This window comes from Chionomys nivalis, chromosome 5 (genome assembly GCF_950005125.1).
Source record: "Chionomys nivalis chromosome 5, mChiNiv1.1, whole genome shotgun sequence".
Classification (NCBI taxonomy): Eukaryota; Metazoa; Chordata; class Mammalia; order Rodentia; family Cricetidae; genus Chionomys; species Chionomys nivalis.
The window spans coordinates 61,713,355-61,734,261 of record NC_080090.1 but is presented as its reverse complement, the minus strand read 5'-3'; the positions used below and the strand labels follow the sequence as shown (position 1 = coordinate 61,734,261).

The window sequence follows — 20,907 nt, the reverse complement described above, 5'->3', positions numbered from 1 at the left end:
AGACCAGGCTGGCCTCGAACTCACGGAGATCTGCCTGCCTCTGCTTCCTGAGTGCTGGGATTAAAGACATGCGCCACCACCGCCTGGCGAAAACTGAGGTTTTAAACCAGGCATGTGACTCAGATCGTGTACAGTTGAGGAATCACTCATTCAATCATTGTTTTTTATTTGTTTGTATTTTTAAGTACCTGGTATTTACAAAGCCCTATCATAGGTTCTGAAGACACATCATTGAGCAAAACCAAAACACAAAAATTACTATATTAAGCAAGTTTCTAATTTAGTTGGTAAAACAATAATAATATAAACAAAGATGTCTTCTGATTGGAAAGGAAGTGAGAGAGTAAGTTATCTCACTATCTTTGGGTCTAAGCTCTAACTGCAGGAGCAACAGATAAATAAACTATTTAATAGAACCTGTCTGGTCCTGAGGATTAGCTGGAGAGGAATGAACAGAAGAGAGACAAGTAGAGAATGAAGTCAGGAGTGTGTATGACATTAAGTGCTGTAGAAATGGTGCCTCTGGTTTTATAAGTATAAATGCTTTGCATACTTACTGTTCTTCATTAAAAGGCTATTTCATTTATTTTGTCATTGGAAAACTTAGCAAAATGAATTGATTCCAACCGGATATATCATGCCTTCTGCATTCCATAATTAGAATCTCAGATAGAATGTACTGGTGTAATTTAAAGACAAACTAGATTTCTGTGAGTACTCTGAATCATAGAATAATTTAAGATAAAAATACCAAAAAGGGTAGTCATTGTTTTTATCAATTTAAAAAATTATGTGTTTACTGAAGGAGTCTACAATATTGTATAAGTACAAAACCCAGATTTTCAAAGAAGGACCCACATATGATAAATTGAAATTAGTTATCATCGTGATCCAGCATAAATTAAGTCAGTACAGGTTAGCATGAGTAAAAGTAGCAGTCGTAAATGTATAATTTTTAATATTCATATAATATTAAAATAAGTAAATAATCATAAGACAATTTAGATAGATTAATGGCCTTAATTATTAATTTAATTGGTTTCTTCTAGCAAATTCCCACAAATAATTTCATATGTGTACAGAGAATGTGATCAATTGACTTTAAAATTCATTGATAAAAATGGATGATTCTGTGGTTAATATGAAGAGAGTACTTACCCAAACAACATAAAAGAATACTGTTATTAAAGGAGCAAAACAAAAATTAACAATCTAGTGGAAATATCATTAATATTTATGAAGGAATTTATGAAGTAGTGCATAAAGAAAGATCAAATATATGTTTTGATAACTAGGAAAACATTTGATAGAAATATGTCTTGTATTTACTTGTATGTACTTAATAAGAATCCAGATCAAATACATAATAGTTTAAATAGAAATGGTGAAATATGTCAGCATACAAAATCTAGAAACACAAACAAAATGTAGACCCATACCGGAAACATCTTCAGTATGTTGTATAAAATATCTTATTTGCTATAAAATGTTAAGAAAGAAACGAAATAACTCTGATATTGATAGTTTTTTTTTAAATACAAACTTTCAATAGGGTTAAACATTTTGTGAAAAGACGTGATTAAAGAGATAAAAATGCCTATGTTCATGTCATCTGCTATGAGTCTGAATTTCCTAAAGAAGAGAGAAATTTCCTAAAGAAGAGAGAAGTCCTGCAATAGTTCCTGCTGACATTATAGTTCAGAATGAGAAACCCAATTAGGAATCATTTGAGATGAGGATACATTCTGAGAATCACATCATTAGTAGATAGTTTCTGTATGAACATCATGAATATAGTTAGACAAACTCAGTGTTGAAGGTCAATCACTGCACTTTATCTAATACAGTCACTTGCCTATAAAAACAAGATGATGAACCTGCTTTTCAGCAGAGCATTTTATAGTTAACTTACTGTATACAAGTAAGAATGCATTCTAAACTAACAAAAATGTGTGGTAGACTATAAGTATATATTCTAAGAGCAGAGTTGTTTAATGCTGTCAGCATGAAACTATTATTATTATTATTATTATTATTATTATTATTATTAAATGGTTTTGAGACAGGGTCTCATTATATGGCTCCAGCTGATCTGGAACTCAGTGCATAGGCCAGGCAGACTCAGACTAACAAAGACCAACTGCTTCTGCCTTCTAGGTGCTGGTATTAAAGGCATGAGCCACCATGCATGCCTAACTGAAATATTTCTTAGAGCAAGGGAATAGGAGGAAATTTATTCTGTGCAAAATATGAATGACCATGCCCTGTGTACAAAGATGTTTCTGTGAAGAAGTAGTTATACAAACTTTTTATGTCACAGAAGAATGTCATGAGTCGATGCACTTACTAACATAAATAGGACATCAGATCCGTTATGGTGCCAAGTCCAAAAAGCCTCTGCTAATAGCTTTCAGATGCTGTTGGGCTTTGGGCTTGGAGAAAGCCTGCCATCTGCTAAGTTTATACATTCTAAGGTATGCCTGATGATGGAAAGTGTTCTAAGCATCATACTGTAGGTGAGCACTAAATGGCTATTAAAATGACTAAATGAAAATAGTCCAAGATAATTTTGACTCTAAATTTGCTGAGTTTCAACTTTCTACTGTAATGCACAAAACAGTCCCACACCATTTTGGATTTAAAGGGGTATTTATTTGAGGGGAAAAACTTACAGAACACCGACAGCCAGGAAAGGAGTCTAGTCACTGGAGCAAGAGCCAAAAGCAAGAGAGCAAGCAGAGGTCTGCTGCTCTTTTTTAAAGAAAAATAGACCACGCCCCAGTGGGCTGGTATTTCAGCAGCTATTGGCTGAAGGAACAGAAGGTAGGTGCTCCTGCAGCACTACTGTCATGAAATTCCAATCAGTCAGTCTTCAAAATAAATATGGCTTTTCCTCCCTGGGAGTTCTATTTTATACTGTCATTATTAATGTTGCATACTGTACACAGTTACCTAAGGCATAGACCTGTACAGCTGACAACACAAGAGGTTGTTACTAAACAGCAGTGCTCAGATATGGGAGTTGTATGTTAGCAGTAATATGATAGTTGAAATTCTTCTGCTGTTAGCACTGTGGAACCAGCCATTATGTTTCAGAGCATTCTTAGGTGTAATATGACTGTATCCTTATTTTTGCATGGCTACATTTGTGCTCCTAGTCATGCATGCATATTCGTGTTTGTGTCTGTAGGAGAAAGGGTAGACAGAAGAAAATGGAGAAGTTGCATTTGATGGAGGAGGGTCATCTGTCTATCTGTTGCTTTCATTGGTTAATTAATAAAGAAACTGCTTGGCCTGATAGGTCAGAACATAGGTAGGTGGAGTAGACAGAACAGAATGCTGGGAAGAAGGGAAGTGAGGCAGACGCTATAGCTCTCCTCTCCAAGATGGACACAGGTTAAGATCCTTCCCGGTAAGCCACCGCCTCGTGGTGCTACACAGATTAATAAATATGGGTTAAAACAAGATGTAAGAATTAGCCAGTAAGAGGCTAGAGCTAATGGGCCAAGCAGTGTTTAAAAGAATACAGTTTCCATGTAATTATTTTGGGTAAAGCTAGCCAGTGGCCGGGAGCTGGGAGGTGTGAAGCAGCCCGCAGCTCCTACTGCATGAGTTGGTAGTATGTATGTATATATATGGTAATTGCTAGAAATATTTGATTTGATAATTATCCTCATGGGAATCCTTAAAGAAATGATTTGAAGTGGTACAAAAAGATTGATAATACTGGAGATGGCTCAACAATTAGGAACACTTGCTGCTCTTCCAGAGGCCATGATTTCATATGTAAGGTGGCTCACAGCTGCTTGTCACCTTGTCACCTGCAGTTGTAGGGATTCTAGTGCACTTCTCTGGCCTCCATAGACAGCACACACATGCAGCATATATTCTTACAGGCACGTAAGCCATAAAATTGTAACTAACCTTTTTAAAATGGAGTTGTAGTATAGCAAATTCTGGAACATAAACATAAACATGACCAGCCATAGTAAAATAAGTAAGAATTTAAGAATGTTATCCTATAATTATAGAGGTGTTATATGCATAGAAAAAAAACAACTTAATGAGTGAAATAAAGTTTTGAAATGCTACCATGATTAACAAAAGCCAGAAATGTTGACCTTTTTATAGTATAGGTATTCCATTCTATTAATTATCTGGGTATTTTTTTTTTTTTGCTTTAGAATTGTTTATAGCTCTGTATTATGAGCAAAATTAAGAATTTATTATTAAAAATCATAGGGACTTGTATTTTAAAGCTAAAATTGAATAGCCATTTTCTTATTACTGCTGTGTATCTGTCTTAGAACTGTTACTCAGATTGTCCAGACACTCACTGTCATAACTTATTCTAACCTCATATTCAGAACAGTTCCCTAGCTTCAGCTTCCTAAATGATGGAATTACAAGCATGAGCCACCACCATTCCTGGTGGAAAAAAGGGGGAAAAAACTACCTAATGGTCCAGGACCGGCTTAAAATCACTGTTAAGTTTATTTGTCGTGTATCTTTCCATTTACTGCCAGCCTTTTGAAGAGTGTAATTTATTTGTTAGGGTATCTTTTAAAGGTAAGCTCCCTCCTGGTTCTTCACCATAGTAGTCTGTGTTCTTCAGTCTTTTGTAAAGTTTTCCAATTCATTTTATCCTATGAGTTTTAGTACTACCTTACTTAGCTCAGTAAACAACATTTGAAGGGGGTGAGTACAGACAGGGATATTTTTTAGTGTTAGATTCTCTGCTTAAGACCCAAAATTTGATACACACACACACACACACTTAATCCAGACCCCGCCTTTACATTAGAAACTATCCAAGAGCATGCTGATGGATGATTTTATTATAGTGCTCATGTTTTTGGATGTTTATTGCTAAGAAGTTTAAATATTGAAAATTTATTGTTAAAAATACATTTTTAAAATGACACTTAATTTGAGATTATCATGGAGTAAGATGTAATTGTAAAACAGAAACTAATATATTTGTACTTACAATATAGAGGTCTTACATAACTTATGCTAATTATCTTTTATATCTTGTCATCTTAATATGATTTATTTTTCTGATAGTTGCATGGGTATCCTATGAAATTTTCATTTAAATTTGTAGAGACATGTTCCTATTGGTTTTGTCAACAGAGATAAGTTATTCTTCAGGACCTTCCCCAAAGCAATGTGCCTTACCCTCTCTGAAGAGTGGATGGGGGTGGGGTGGGGGATTGTGGAGGGAATGGAAGGAGAAGAGGGAGTGGGAACATGGATTGGTATGTATAACGAAAAAAATTGTCATCTTTTTAAAAAAAAATAAAAAATTTATTTAAAAAAAGGAAAAAAATGAGCATTGTGTTCCATAGTAAATTATGTGCAGAAGGGAACATAGGTAGTTCTACAGGTAAAATGAAAAGGGTTACCCCATTTGTCCTGAAATTACTGTCTTTGACTCAAGGTCAACTGACAAGAATGGGATTGACCTGAGCTTGAACAGGCAGCTGCTAGGGCTAATTCTTCACTCTCCCATAAATAATTTTTGTTGTGTAATTTAAGGGGCTTTTATTCAAATTGTGATTCTAGCAGTTTTTTTGTGATGCAGTCAGTGATGCAGGAAAACCTCTGAGTGGCTTTCCTGGCTCTCCTTCTTGGGGTTTGACAAAAGTGAGTTTTGATTTACAATTTCAATGTCTGTATTCTCCCTGCATTTATTTCCTCCTGTACCTTTTCCTTCTTACTCGGTGCTCTTTTCTTTGCTCTTTCCCTTTCCCTCCTAACCTTAACCTGTTATATTAGGATATTATTTCTGTAGATGCCCCTGATAATGTTGAAAATGTTTTCTTCTAGTTTTTACAATTCTTTAAAATATAATTGTATAATTTTCTTCCTTTTCTTTCCTCCTTCCAGCCTCTCCCATTAACCTCCCTTGCTCTCAAATTCATGCCTTTCTTTTTATCATTTATATTCCTAAGTGTATAAATATGCCCACTCAGTCTGCATAATGTTACTTGTATGGATATGATGATAAATAGGACTCTCCACTTGGTTTTTTTTTAAATATTTATTTATTATGTATACAATATTCTGTCTGTGTGTATTCCTGCTGGCCAGAAGAGGGCACCAGACCTCATTACAGATGGTTGTGAGCCACCATATGGTTGCTGGGAATTGAACTCTGGACCTCTGCAAGAGCAGGCAATGCTCTTAACCTCTGAGCCATCTCTCCAGCCCTCCACTTGGTTTTAAAGAACCAGTCTGAGGATTTTTTTTCTGCTTCTAATGAGGGAGAAGGTTGGCTAATGACAGTTTTCTTGTTTTCTCAAAATAAGTAATGAAAATAACTTAGAGAGGGTTTCTTCTCTCTACCCCAATCCCCCTCACATTTTGGTGTCACAGTCTATTCTGCAATGGAGGGCATGGTGGCAAAGAGTGAAGTACCAACCCCCAAAGTTTTTTGTTTTCTCTTTTGAGGCAGGATCTCTCATTGGCCTGGAGCTCACTGAATAGGTTAGTCTGACTGGCCAGTAAAGTCCAATCCACCTATTTCTTCCTTCCCAACGGTGGGATACCAAGTGTGTTCCACTATACACAGCTTTTTTTTTTTTATTATTATAGGCAAAATTTGGCTTTTAATTAGGGACTATAAAAAAAGTCTAACATGTGATATCAACCAAACCATCAAAGCACAGCATAAAATTTGGTCACAGCTGTGAAACCGTTACTTTAAAGGCAATGGGGGACCACCATGAAGGATCAGGCCACTGTTGTCAGAACTGACAGACTTGTCTCAGTGTCACCAAAAAGAAGAAAGGTCCAATTACATTTCTGATGACACAAGGGAAGAGCATCATGTGTGAAACTCTGGGTCTCACACATCACATTCAAATTTGATAGAGACTCTAGATTTAACAATGAATTAAAGAAATTTAACAGGGAAAGGAACCTGTCAAGTACCACCAAAAGGATGCAGATAGCCAAAGACAGAATCAAGGAACCAGTTTCCACAAAGTGAAAAAGAAATCAGAAAAGAGGGAGAATTATTATACATTCAGAGAGACATGAGAAATATTAAACAAATTAATTCATATTCTTTGATATTGCATTTTGACTTATGATGTACAAAGTTGTCTAACAGACATTCAATTTTATTAAAAGGCAGTTCAAAGAGGGGATTTTATACACAGCTTTTTAAAGTGGGTTCTGGGGATCAAACAAATCACCATGTTTGCACGGCAAACATCTTACCAATTCATCTATTTTTCTCTGTCCCTGGTGGGGGGAAATTTATATTTACCATTTTTTCTTTTATTCTTGTATTCCATGATAACAGCAACTAAGAGTAAATTTAAGTACACTTACTTGTAAAGTGCTTCATACATATTACCTGCTTCATCACAGAATAATAAAATAGTTTGTATACAAGGGTCCAGGCATAATAAAGGCTACATTTTATTATCTTAATAAGGGCTAAAGAGGTGAATCCATAAAGCTTTGGATTAGAAGAGTAGTTCATAGAAGAAATAATTATTTCTGGATGTTGCAGATTTGGTGCCTACTACTATAGGATCGGGCAGTGGTGGTGCACGCCTTTTATCCTGGGAAACAGAGGCAGGCGGATCTCTGTAAATTTGAGGCTAGCCTGGTCTACAAGAGCTAGTTCCAGGACAGTCTCCAAAGCTACAGAGAAACCCTGTCACGAAAAACAAAAAACAACAACAAAAACAATCACTATAGGGATTTGAATTGAATGTTTTCGAAGTATGTTGAGGGGTAGAAAATTATATTTAATCTTTTTCATATTGTATCTCATTTAGCTAATGAATCTCTCCCATTTCTTTTTTCTTGTTTTTTTTCCTTATTGCTCTCTGTTTTTGTTGTTGGTGGTGGTTTTTTGTTTTTGTTTTTTGTTTTGTTTTGTTTTTTTGAACACTTAGGAGACAGTCTTCTGTAGCCCAGGCTAATCCTTAAACTTGCTGTATAGCCAAGGTTAACTCAGAACCACTCATCCTCCTGCCTTTTCCTTCTAAGTACCAAGTTTACAGGCCTTGGCCACCACTGTCAGTTTTATGTGGTACAGGGAGTGGAAACCAGGGCATTGTGCATGACAGATGAGCACTCTTTCGGCTGATCTCTATCACCTTCACATCACTGTTTTAAAAAGAATGTTTCATTTTTATTTCTTAATCATTCTTTGAGAGGATTACTCCCCCCTTATGTATTTACTTGAAAAGAAAAATTGGAAGTATAGGTCTGAGAATTACAGGTTTTCACCATTTGTGTTCACTTTAATATAACTTACATTTGAAAGTCCATAAGTAAGCATTTGGCTATTCTGTGTAAGAATGTGGATTACATGGAGTTGTAAGTGTCTTTTCTTATCACCTTAGACAAAGAAACAGCCTTGGTATAACAGCACATTAGCATCAAGACGAAAGCGACTCACTGCTCATTTTGAAGACTTAGAGCAGTGTTATTTTTCTACAAGGATGTCTCGTATCTCAGGTACATGTTCAGGATTTCTCAAACATGTCTGAAAATCATTCTTCAGATGTATGTACAGGTTCATATGCTAGATATATGAAAAGTTCTAATGTCAAAGCAAATTCTATTTTTTTGGCAGTCTTATCCATAGTGTGGAGGATCTCAGAGATCATGAAGAATGCTGTTTTCTATTGGTAATCTCTGTTTCTCATTCAGGAATGTTTATTCTTTCTAGAGCAAACTATATAAAATTTGAAAAAATAACCATGGATATGTACCTAGCAAAAACAAGTTCTATTTAATTAACTCCTATTCAACATTAATAAGTTTTAAACACTTTTCTTTGTACTGAGGATAAAAAAGATGGAAGAATTGGTTCTTATTTATCATAAGGTGGGATATTATAAATCTGTAGGCAAAAGCAGCAGTTAATAATTTCATCTGTACCATGTGCTACAAATGTGCAGTATCCATTGGTACAACTGCGTGTGAAAAATCTGGAATAAGTGAAAATGAAAGACATAAGAGAATGTTCTAAGTGGGGACTTAGATTGTGTTTAGACAAATAAATTAACTAAAAAGTAATTAGAAACATACAAATAGCATAGGACCACATGGACATGATAACATAAGATATTTAATTTTAGAGGAATAATAAGATTGTTCTTCAACCTTTCTCAACATCTTTATTCATCTGTGAGCGGTGGGTATTAGTAATAAGCCCACAAGTGTTTAAAGCATTATACATGAGGGGATGGACAGGTGGTGTCGAGTACTTGCTGTTCTTTCCGAGGACCCAAATTCAGTTCCCAATTCTATTGCCTGTAACTTCAGCACCACAGGATCTGACTCCTTCTAACCTCTGTTGATCAAAGCACACGTGCGCGCACTTGCACACACATGCACACACACACACACAAACACACAAATAAATAAAAAATAGTTATAAGTGAAGTGTTTAGAACACAGTGCTTAGTACATGTTAGGTGTCCAACTAACTGATTCCATTAGTAGTATGCCTGTTGTAAATGAAAAACATCCAGGGGAAAATTGTCTGGTAGTATACTGGTTATTGAAAACTGAGTTATGATTTTTCTCCTCAATGAATCAGCACTTTATAAGATAGTATATAGACGGTTTAGATCTTGTTGAAAAATTTACCTCATAATTGGTGATGTAGAAAAAAAATACTGATTCATGCAGGCTAAGTATATGTCTCAGTTGGTAGAATACTTGCATAACATGCAGAATCCTGAATTTGATTGCCAATACTATATTTAAAAGTAAAAATAAGCATGGTGTGCTTGGCCTGCAATCCTCTAAGAGTTAGAACCCATAGGATTTGAAGTACAAGGTTATCCTTGACTGTATAGTTGGTGGCTAACCTATACACATACATGCATTCATATATACACACATTTAGGGAAATGCTAAAGTTTGTTCTTAAGCCTGTTTGAAATTAATTGTGAACTTTTTTATGGATGAAAATATTGCCTGCCAAGGGTTTAAGTCCTTTATCAAGTGCCTATAATTGTTTATGAATATAGACTGCAATAAGGAGTGGTTAAATTAATAATCTCTTACCTATATTTTAACAGGCAGGGAATTGTTGACTCTTTTAAACATGACTTGTTATTTTGATGCTGAAGATGATAGATCATAGGATAGATACTGAGATAATTTCTTTAAACTAGAGATGACAAAGAGCTTGAGATAGAATTAAGTCACTGATAACACAGATATGCTTACTATGAATAGTAAAAGTGGTAACTAGGTAATTGGTTCTAGAAGATGTAGATTTATAGGCGAGGAGGACACGTAAAGCATGGTGTCTCTGGTTTTTAGAAATCTTCACTGATGCTAGATTTGCACATTGGCTACCCTTAACTGTACTACTGAATATGAGGTTCTTTCAACAGTTAGGAGGAAACCTTCACTTGTACCAGTGGAGTCCATAAAATGTTGATTGCACTTTATTATTTTTCTATCTCTACCTTGTTTTTCAATTGTGAAAATGACAGGTAATTATTAGAATATTAATGTCTTGACCTCTTAATTGTAATTTAAACAGGATGTAAATGCAATGTCATCAAGAGGAAAAGAGACATTAAAATTACTTCTCTAAGCTATAAGTAAGATGGTGAGGTGATATGCTGACAGATGTTGATCATAAAACAGCCAAGCAGACAAAATCCAAACATTATAACCAGATATTTGAAAAAGAACTGGTTTACACTTAGATACTGAAATAGCAAGAACTTGTTTGTAGACTTGTTTTGCTTTACATATATGAATTTTTGGCTGCGTGTATATCGTGTGCCTCCTCTGCTGCCTGTGGATGTCAGAAGAGGATTTCAGGTCCTCTGTAACTGGAATTATGAGTGGTTGTAAATCACCATGTTGGTACTAGGAACCAATCCTAGGTCATCCCCAACAAGTGCTTTTAATGCTGAGCCATCTCTGTAGCCCGTTTTTTTTTTATTATAAAATGCAATATGTTTTTATTAATCAGCTTGATTGATAGCTAGGAGTTCATGAACACTAGAAACAAATTGTGCTTTTCAACAGAGTATTCATTCTTGAATGCTTGTGATTATGTGATTATGTACTTAGTAGGAATTAAAGGCAAAATGTGAAAGAAGAGTAATATTAAAAACTTTTCTGAATGAATAAATAAGTTATCCTTCATGTACTTATATTAAATAGTTTACAATATAGGATTACAAATAAAAATCATATCTATAGCATTCTGTAGTAGTTGATTTTAGTGATTGCCAGCTCTGTAACCCATGTTTTATTTAAAATCTGTTTGGACTGTGCCACTGTAATTTTTATGGAATAAGACTTTTATTTCTGTTATGATATCATATGCTAACTAGGTCATTCTTGTATTGTTTTTAGAATAAAAACACACTAACTTGGACTCTTTTAGTTTAGGTTGTTTTTACTTACTGCTTAAGTCTTTAGTATTTATGACAACATCAGTGATGGAGTTTAATTTCTTCAAATGACTTTGTTTTTATTATAAGTATTAGATTTTATGTCATGTAAGTCAAGATAATTTTTTAAAGAATTGTTTTTGTTCGGTACTTTTTGCATCTTAATTTCATTATGCCTACTGTTATACTTCAGATAGTATGTAATAAATGGAATCACTAAGTTTATGTTGAATGTGCTTGTATGTGGATGACAAAAAGAAGGAAGTTATAAGAAGATACCATTAAAATAGATCATTTCAAATTTTGTCTTTAGAAAGCTAAAGTAATAACTGTGTGTTGTAATTTTTTGTTCTGTTTTCAATTCTTTGGGGGAAAGTTTACAGATCAGATTTTCAATATCCTTTAAAGCCTGAGTACTTTATTATCTGTGTTTTCCTGCAAGCATACCTTGTATTAGTGAATAGATGAATTGCCAGATGCTTGTAAGTTAATGCTCTGATTTGAATCTCATGTATCTCAGTTTTGAGTATATTACCTGGAGGGGACTTTGTCTGGTGTTTTATTGAGTGTCTTTACAGTTGTCTTTGAGAATCAGTAATTTATACATTGCCATTTTGTACTTCTGAGAATAGGACTTAAAATACTTCAGTTTTGTCAGCACACTTGTTAATTTCACATCTTTTTCCTAATATTTATTATATAATTTTACTTTGACCATAAACGTGGGATAAATGTTCAACCTTATAAACACATTTGTTAAACTAAGAAATACCAAGTCATGTGTAGATCTTCCTCGAGATCAGTCTTCCTTTACTGTCAACATTGGTAATCAGAATTTAATTTTAAGGAATAAGTTGATTTCTGTTCACTAGAAGTTCTTTTAAAAAGTATTTAATTCCCTGAAGTTAGAACCAAAGTAGAGATTGCCTTTATATTCTTCATGGCATAAGAAGGCGTTATAATGACTCCGTAGACCATTTTTATTAAAGTTTAAAGGTCACCTAGTTAATTTGAGCATGCTGCTATTCTTTAGAATCTTTAAAAATATTTGTTATTTGAGCCGGGAGGCAGAGGCAGGCGGATATCTGTGAGTTCGAGACCAGCCTGGTCTACAGAGCTAGTTCCAGGACAGGCTCCAAAGCCACAGAGAAACCCTAGTGTTATTTATTTACTTACTATCTTTTTTTTTTTTTTTGATACAGATGACAGTAGAACTGCAAGCCAGTTAGATGAATTTCAGGAATGTTTGTCCAAATTTACTCGATACAACTCAGTAAGACCGTTGGCCACGTTATCATATGCTAGTGATCTCTATAATGGTTCCAGCATAGTTTCTAGGTAAGTATTTGGTACACTTCTTACTGTGTTCTCTTATTCAAATATAAGCAAACTTACTAAATTTGTGAAGCAGCTGTAACATCCCTGAAATTTGGAATTCAAGAGCTAAATGCCTTCCCGTTACTAAGATTTAGCAAATTGGAATACTCAGTGGTACCAATCTGAGAGAAGGCTGCAGCTTCTTTTCATAATTTTGTATCTGTTGTCTGGTGTAATGCTGTAAGGTGCTCCTTATGTCCTCTCTTTGATTTTGCAAGTCTAGATAGAATTGGTATATTTCTTTCCTGAATGTAATGTTTGACTCCTCTGAAACTCCATTGAAGATAAGAATATGGTCAAAGTAATTATATAGTTTGTACAATTAGCATATAACTTGGGAACTTAAGAGATATAGACTGTAGATGGTCTAACTGTATTAAGCACAAACTGACAAGAGTATATTTAAAAAATGTATTTGGGGGCTGGTGTTATAACTCAGCCAATAATTGTTTGCCTCAAAATCAAGAGATCCTGAGTTAATAGGCCAGTTATAGTAGTGCATGCTTATTACGCCAGTGCTACTGCGCTGGCAAGTTCTTGGCCTGGAAGAGAGCCTGTCTTAAAAGAAAGGTGGAGAATACCTGAGGAATGGCAAACAAAATTGTACTCTGACTTTCGCATGCACATTTGTTCACCTGTACACATGTGGGTTTACTTGGAAACAGACACAAATTTCACTAATATATGCAGTTTTCCATTTCTTAAAATAATGGATATTGCAAAACCATTAAGTTGTATACCATTTAGCCCATTTTCAGTAATTCCTTGGTATCTACAAATTGTCAATATTCCAATTTACTAGAATAAATAGGGTTAAAAGACATTTTTAAACAGATGAACAATTTGACCAGTTGGGTTATTATTGTTGTTGCTGACTGTACCCTTAAGCTACTCCCTGACCCCAGTTCCATTTTAACTCCTGAACGTTACTAAAACTTTGCAGGCTTTTCATGGGGAACACTAGAGCGGGTTTTTGTTTGTTTGTTTGTTTTACACTTATATAGATTAATCCTTAACTCTGAGCCATTAAAGATAACAAGATTGCAAGAAATTTTCCAGAGCTTTCTAGCTGCTTGTAAATGAAAAATCCTTACATTGATTCCTTTTGGAAATTTTAGTTTTTCTTGGGTGAATAGAATTTAAAGCTGCAGTGGAATTTCAACTTGATTTAATTGCATAATTCTTCTAACAAAATTTCATTGATTACCTGTTATCTAAACTAAATTTATACTAGTGAAGAGGGTGCATACAGTTGATTACATTCGGGAGGCCTCATAATCTTACTTTCATGTCTTTAACATATAATTGGGTAGTTTATAAAACAATCTATCCTGTAGTAACAGGTTAATATTATTACATAAATTTTTAACTTCTGATAAGAATATATAACATAGGTTGTTCTTAAATGCTTCAGAAATGTAGTTCAGGTGCAAAATTCAAAACTATGAAAGGAGGGCTGGTGTGGTGGCACATGTCTTAATGCCCAGCAGTCTGGAGGCAGAGGCAGGCAGATCTGCTATATAGTGGGATAGTCTCTCTCTCTCTCTCTCTCTCTCTCTCTCTCTCTCTCTCTCTCTCTCTCTCTCTCTCTCTCTCTCTCAAAAGATTTTGTAATATTGATGTAATATAATAGGACTATACACAGGCTAAAGTATTTGGACCCTGTTGTGATTCCAGTTACTGTCCCTTACTATTGTTGATTGATCATGTGTCGTATTTTCCTATTCAGTTAAAAACAAGATCAAAATTTCTTTTAAGCAGCATATTGCAAAAGCAACATCTCTGTCTGAGGGATTTAAGACCTATAGTCAGTCCATTTCAAGAGGAATATATCCTTAACATTTTAAAACCTAGTTTTGTTCAATTTAATATATTCCAGAATTTAACAAAAGTACTTAAATAATTTTTTACCATATCAAGACATTCATGTCAAAACATTTTATATCCTAAAACAGAAGTAACTTAAAATTAGATAGAATTTCAGACTGGAAATTCTATACATTCAAAGTGAGGTCAGTCACATTTACATATTTTAAGTTAGAATTTTACAAATTTAAATCCTTCATTATTTTCTCTCAATTATGCTGAATTAACATTTCTTAATGAAACTTTTCCAAATTTGGAAATTTGTTATGCAAACTGGACAGATGAAGAATAATAGGAAGTAAGATAGGATGGTGAAGTCCAAAATGAAGGAGCTTTGAAATTTTCATAATTTTGAAGACATTTTGCTCTTCTGATATTGAAACAGTGGTAATAAATTCACTCTAAGGTTTTATTCCTTTTAATTAATATTGAAGTTAATGAATTTCAGAAAGGGTTAAAAACCACTAAAACAATGTTGGGTAGAAGAAATTATTTTTCTTAATCAAAGTTATGTAAGATCTGTGTTGTGTTGATTACCTTATTGCACTGATTCTTATCTGAGAGGAAAAGCACTAAGCTTTGAACGATTCCTGAAGGAAATCTTGTCCTCTGCATTCCTGATCATCTCATTTCTCCCCAACACAAAGAGCCAATAATTCTCTTTATAGCAGAAATACATTATGATCAAAAGATAAAGAACATTGGTACTCACTGTTAAAGTTCATCTCTTTTTCAGAAATCCTTTCTTTGCTTGAGATTAATCCCAGATCCATTAGTCCACAAGGTGGCAGCATTTGTTTACACTATTTCTGGGTTTACATAGTTGACAAGATTAGAAATTGGTTGCTAATACAAGTTCGTTCTCCTGTTTATTATATGGTCCTGAATAAACAACAGATTATGGAAAGATGCTTCCTACTTTTTCCTTAAATGTAGCAGTTATATCATATTTTACATTTTGTTTTTTATTAGGTTTTTCTATGGCCACCAGAGAGGATTGACTTGAAATTGTGTCTTTTAAAGTAACTCAGCATGTAGTAGTAGTACAAGTTGCTTCATGAATTTCTGGTTTGAATTTCACATTCCTATAGTACAGTGGTTCTCAACCTTCCTAATGCTGCATGCGACACTTTAATACATTTCTTCATGTTGTGCTGACCCCAACCATAAAATTATTTTCATATATTTTCTTTTTGAGCAGGGGCTTTTTGGTACAGAGTTTCTCTGTAACTTTGTAGCCTGTCCTGGAACTCACTCCATAGACTGGGCTGGCCTCGAATTCACAGAGATCCACCTGTCTCTGTCTCCTGTGATTAAAGGGGTGCACTGCTCCTGGCCAACTTCATTGCTACTGTTACAATTTTGATATAAATATTTGTGTTTTCTGGTGATCTTAGGCTACCCCTGTGAAAGGGTAATTGGACCCCCTAAAGGTTGTGACCCACAGGCTGAGAACCAATGCAATAGTGTTATACACGAAACTGGTAACTACTTTACATCATTGAATTGGTTTTAGCCTTTGACTTATGTTTGTTCAAGTTCAGATGTGTTGTGTTCAGCACTTGTAAACTCATGAGAAGTAAATGTTTATAGTTGTGTGATTGATTGATATAAAATTAGTCACTTGTAATTAATCATTTACTGGTTTTAATTATTACTACAAGTAACAATTGCCTGTTTTAAGACAATTGTAACTATTTTACCTGTGCTTTTAACTCACCCCTTTAGAGTAAGTCTCTCTATTTTATAGGAAGGAAGGTGAGGTAAAGAAAAATGTAACTTGTTCAGGATCAACACAGTGTAGTGTGTTTATAGTGTGTACTGTTCAAATGCTCACTGAAACTACTAGAATTAAACTTTGTTTTATAGTTGATGTTTACAAATATTACTTTTGCTACACATCGGTTTATTATGACAGCAGTGTTCATCCAGAATTTGGGTAAATTTTAATGTGCTGTTTACAGAATAAGAATTCTATAAACAGTTTTAAATTTTATTTAATAGATCTCCAGGAAATCTTAACTTGATTTCTGAAGAAGAGGTGAATTTTAAGGAGTGAGCACCAGTGTTCTTTCTCTTTTGATAATATATTTCTGCTGTAAAGAGAATTATCAGCTCTCTAGGGTTAGGGAGAAATTAGATGAACAGGAATGCATAGGAGAAGATTTCCTTCAGGAATGTTTTCTAGGGCCGATGTTCAAAAGCAGTATATTACAACTATATTTGAGGCTGGAAACTTCATTAGAAAGGGTTCTTTCCTATCTGATTTCTTGCTGTATTCCTAGGTCTGGCACATGGTAGTTACTTAGTGACAAATATTTGCTGAGCAAATGAATGACTGCAGGGAAAAAAAAAAAAACAGTCTCAAGGAGAGCTCTTTTGGTCATTGGTAAATCGGCTGCTTCCTACTGTGGCTTTGAAGTTTTCCTCTGAAGGAAAGCTTTCCTAGTCTGCTTTGAGTTTGGTTCAGACTGGCTCTAGAGTGAGACTGTTAAAAACACAGCAATGACAAAAGCAAAACAAACAAAAAATTCCCACTCAGTCAAAAAGTAATTTTTTAGAAAAGTTTTTAGTGTTGTAGCGTGGGAGCCCACGTGTGACTCAGTTTCTATCTGGAGTCATTTCTCACTTTAAAAAGTCATTTGAGTTCAAGCTTGCCTGCTCTGCTTTTTCCAATAACCTTGAGGGCTATGAGAGACTTCTAATTTATCCTGTAAAAGACACTCTATCTAATAAAAAAGTATACTGCTAGCAACAAACCTCAAGATAAAAAGGCTGCTTCTGAGCAGCAAGCACATATTCGAGAGGAGGCTACTCACTCAAGGACAAAAATGGTCTTATGGTTAGATGTTGACTGACTCTGCTGTGTTTTACTCTGCTTTTGTATATAAGCTAGTTCTAAATAAACTCTGGGCCGTTTGGCTGCTTCGGCATGACCAGACAAGACCTCCCAATTCTATCCTGTCTTCGGTTTCTTTCATCTGACTTTTCTTTGGCCTCGAGGATCCCCTATCCAGGATCTAACTGACTTTGTAGGAGCGGGCTCCTACGTTATAGATATTGTTGTTGAAAACTGGCATGTTTGTACATAACAAGTTTAGAGGAAGGTAAAATTTAATTTTGCTTTCTCTGGATAAAAATATACAAGAGAAATAAAGCAAAAAATATTTACATATATTCATATGGTCTCTATGGGAGAAAGTTATTATAAATGCTTAGAGTGTAGCGTGTAATTTGAAATGGGGATAAGAACTTTTGTCAGTTTTTTAGGGAGTGGGGGTAAGGCACTTTCTCTTATGTCTAGCCTAACTAGCAATAAAGTCAGTTAATCTTATTTAATTGAGTTGAAATGAGATCATGAAATTATTCTAGTATTTTTGTCCCACAAATACTAAGTCACAAATTAACTGCTAATAGTATTCTATCTTTTCAGAAGAAATACAGCCCTCAGAACAGCAATTGATAATCTGTTACAGGACTTAGAAAACACATTGCTAGAGACTTATTTTCAGAGTGGTTGCTTAGGGGATCATGGGCCACTTACTGCATTTCACAGCAGAGTCCGTTAATATAAACACTGGCAGTTTATAATGACAATTGATCTCCAGGTCTGGGTCCTTAGGAGGGAACTTCTTAATCTCTAGAAAACATGTGTGATGAGGCCTTGAGTTGTATCTTTAGCACCACCAAAATAAAATTTGTAAAATTATGTAATCAAAAGGTACTGTCAAAATGTTTTGTATTGGTTATTATAGTTCAGAAAGTGAAGCAAGAAATCACGTAATAGAGGTCTTCATTGTTTTAGTCACTTTTTACTCTGGTGGTGTGGAGAGAATCTAAGATATTACACATTGCAGTCAGTTATTCTGCCACTGAGTTTTATCCCCACCCTCTGTCTTATGTTCAAAGTTATATTGGTTTTTTATTTAAAACTTCCCTTTGCATTTCTATTTATGTTTTACAATAAGAGCCATTTTCATTTAAATTCCCTCCCATTGATTGTATAACAGGATTTAGCTGATAAGTCTATTTTTTTAGGTTTTTCTTTTTTTTTAATTATTTTTCTTTTTTTTTAAATTATTTTTATTCTTTTTTAATTAAAATTTCCACCTGTCCCCGTTCCCCATTTCCCTCCCCCTCCTCCCAAATGTTGCCCCTCCCCCCACTCCCCTTTCCCTATCCCCACTCCTCTTCTCCTCCCCCCACTCCATTCCCCCTCCCTCTCCATACTGAAGAGCAGTACAAATTCCCTGCCCTGCGGGAAGACCAAGGTCCTCCCACTTCTATCTAGGTCCAGGAAGGTGATCGTCCAAATAGGCTGAGCTCCCACAAAGCCAGTTCATGTATTAGGATCGAAACCTAGTGCCATTGTCCTGGCTTCTCATCATCCTTCATTGTCCGCCATGTTCAGAGAGTCCAGTTTCAACCCATGCTTATTCAGTCCCAGTCCAGCTGGCCTTGGTGGGCTCCCAATAAATCAGTTCCAATGTTTTTCTTTAGTGTTTTATCTGCTTCTCTTAATGGGAAATAGGAAATGAGTTTCTCGTCTTTCTTTGTGTGCATATGTTTGTGCATGCCCATATGTGTTTGTGCGCGTGTTTGTGTGTTGGAGCCTCATGTATATACACAAACACTTCATTGCTGTCTCCTCTACCCAGCTTATTATTTGTTACATCTGCCTTATTAACTAATATTATGGAACACAATTTTTAATATTCATGAAGAAATATTTCTAGGCCATAATTATTTGCTTTAAATTTAGTCATCAATTGTATGACAGATTGTTTAAATTATAGTTGTTTTATTTTATGTGAAGCATTGTAGTAGTGACATTTTTATTTAATATTTGTAGATACTACTTGAGAACACTACTGAGAAATACTTTCTACTTCAGTCAGAAGTGTAGAATTGAAATAATTGCTTTCATAATTGCTCTCTATTTAATCCTAATATTACTAAGTACACATTTCCGATAGGATAAAAGATTGTAGACAAAATATATTTGGCTTTTTCTGCTTTCATAGATTTTATTGACCTTTAATTTTAGAAGTTACTGTCATTTTATCAAAGATTTCTGGTGTATAGAATCTAGAGGATAGCTTTTTACTGTGCATAGAAGAGGACAGTTTAGGAGAAGTGAGTTCACCACTCAGTTGATTTAAATCAGTAGTTTTCAACCATCTTAATGCTGCAACCCTTTAATGCACTTCCTCATAAAATTATTTTTGTTGCTACTTCATAACTGGAAGTTTGCTACTGTTATGAATCTACTTGTAAATATCTGTATTTCTATTGATCTTAAGCAACCCCTATGAAAAGATCATTCAACTCTCAAAGGGGTCTTAAGAACCACTGGTATAAATGAACATAGCTTATGACATCATATACGCTTTGCCGAATCAAGAGTTGATTATCAGTGCATTGATCTTTAAGGGTTTCAGGATACAACTTGAGTTTTAATTGCCCTAAGGAAAAGGACATTTTACCACTCTAAGCACTTGACATTCTTCGCAGTGTTTCATTATAGTCTGTCAGGTCGTGTATTTGTTCCAGCTATTTGCTGATAGCCAGAGGGAATGTCAGAGGAAATGCTGTAGAAAGTAATCGTTTTAAAACAAGCTTTCTTGGACTTACGGAACTAAAGGCAAAATGAGTCAACTGATAAAATAATCAGATAAAAATATATGGGGACTTTAAAATGTAGCCTCAATTTATACTTCTTAGTGTAATAAGTATATCCATTAAGTCAGAGTAATTGTCAGCAAATACCTGCTAGACAGTCCCGCTCCATTACCTCATTTTAGGTAGTCCGCAAGCAAGAATAGGTTTTACACTGAAAATGTTGAAAATAAAGTGAGTACTATTTTTTTGGTGTGAGGTTTATATGAAATTTCAATTTCAGTTCCCATAAATAAGTTCATGGTGCTTTTTATTTTGTTGGGATAAATTAGGCTCTTCTTGCTGTGGAGCCAAGGATAATCTTTTGACTTCTGACCCTCATACCTCCATTTTGAGTGCTAGGATTTCAGGCATGTACTACCCATCTTTGTACATTGCTGGGAAGGAACCCAGAACTTCCTAGATGCTAGGAAGGCACTATGCTAACTGAACTACATACCTAGATCCTTATAAATAAAGTTTTATCAGAACACCAATACTTCTGAAATAAAATGAATACATATTACTTCCCCAAACACACTTAATGACAATTATAGTGACTTGATTTAGATACATAGTGGTCACATTATCACCACATAAA

The 20,907-nt window shown here is 34.8% G+C and overlaps 1 protein-coding gene across 2 annotated transcripts in view; it reads left to right on the top strand.

Annotated features, from left to right (window-relative positions):
- Positions 1-20,907, top strand: part of Cop1 (COP1 E3 ubiquitin ligase) — a 119,532-nt gene that overhangs the window by 46,686 nt on the left and 51,939 nt on the right. For both annotated transcript variants that reach the window (XM_057770279.1, XM_057770278.1), the window contains exons 10-11: positions 8,373-8,487; positions 12,608-12,743. In XM_057770279.1, coding sequence (XP_057626262.1) covers positions 8,373-8,487; positions 12,608-12,743 — 251 coding nt within the window. The remainder of the gene's footprint in view (positions 1-8,372; positions 8,488-12,607; positions 12,744-20,907) is intronic.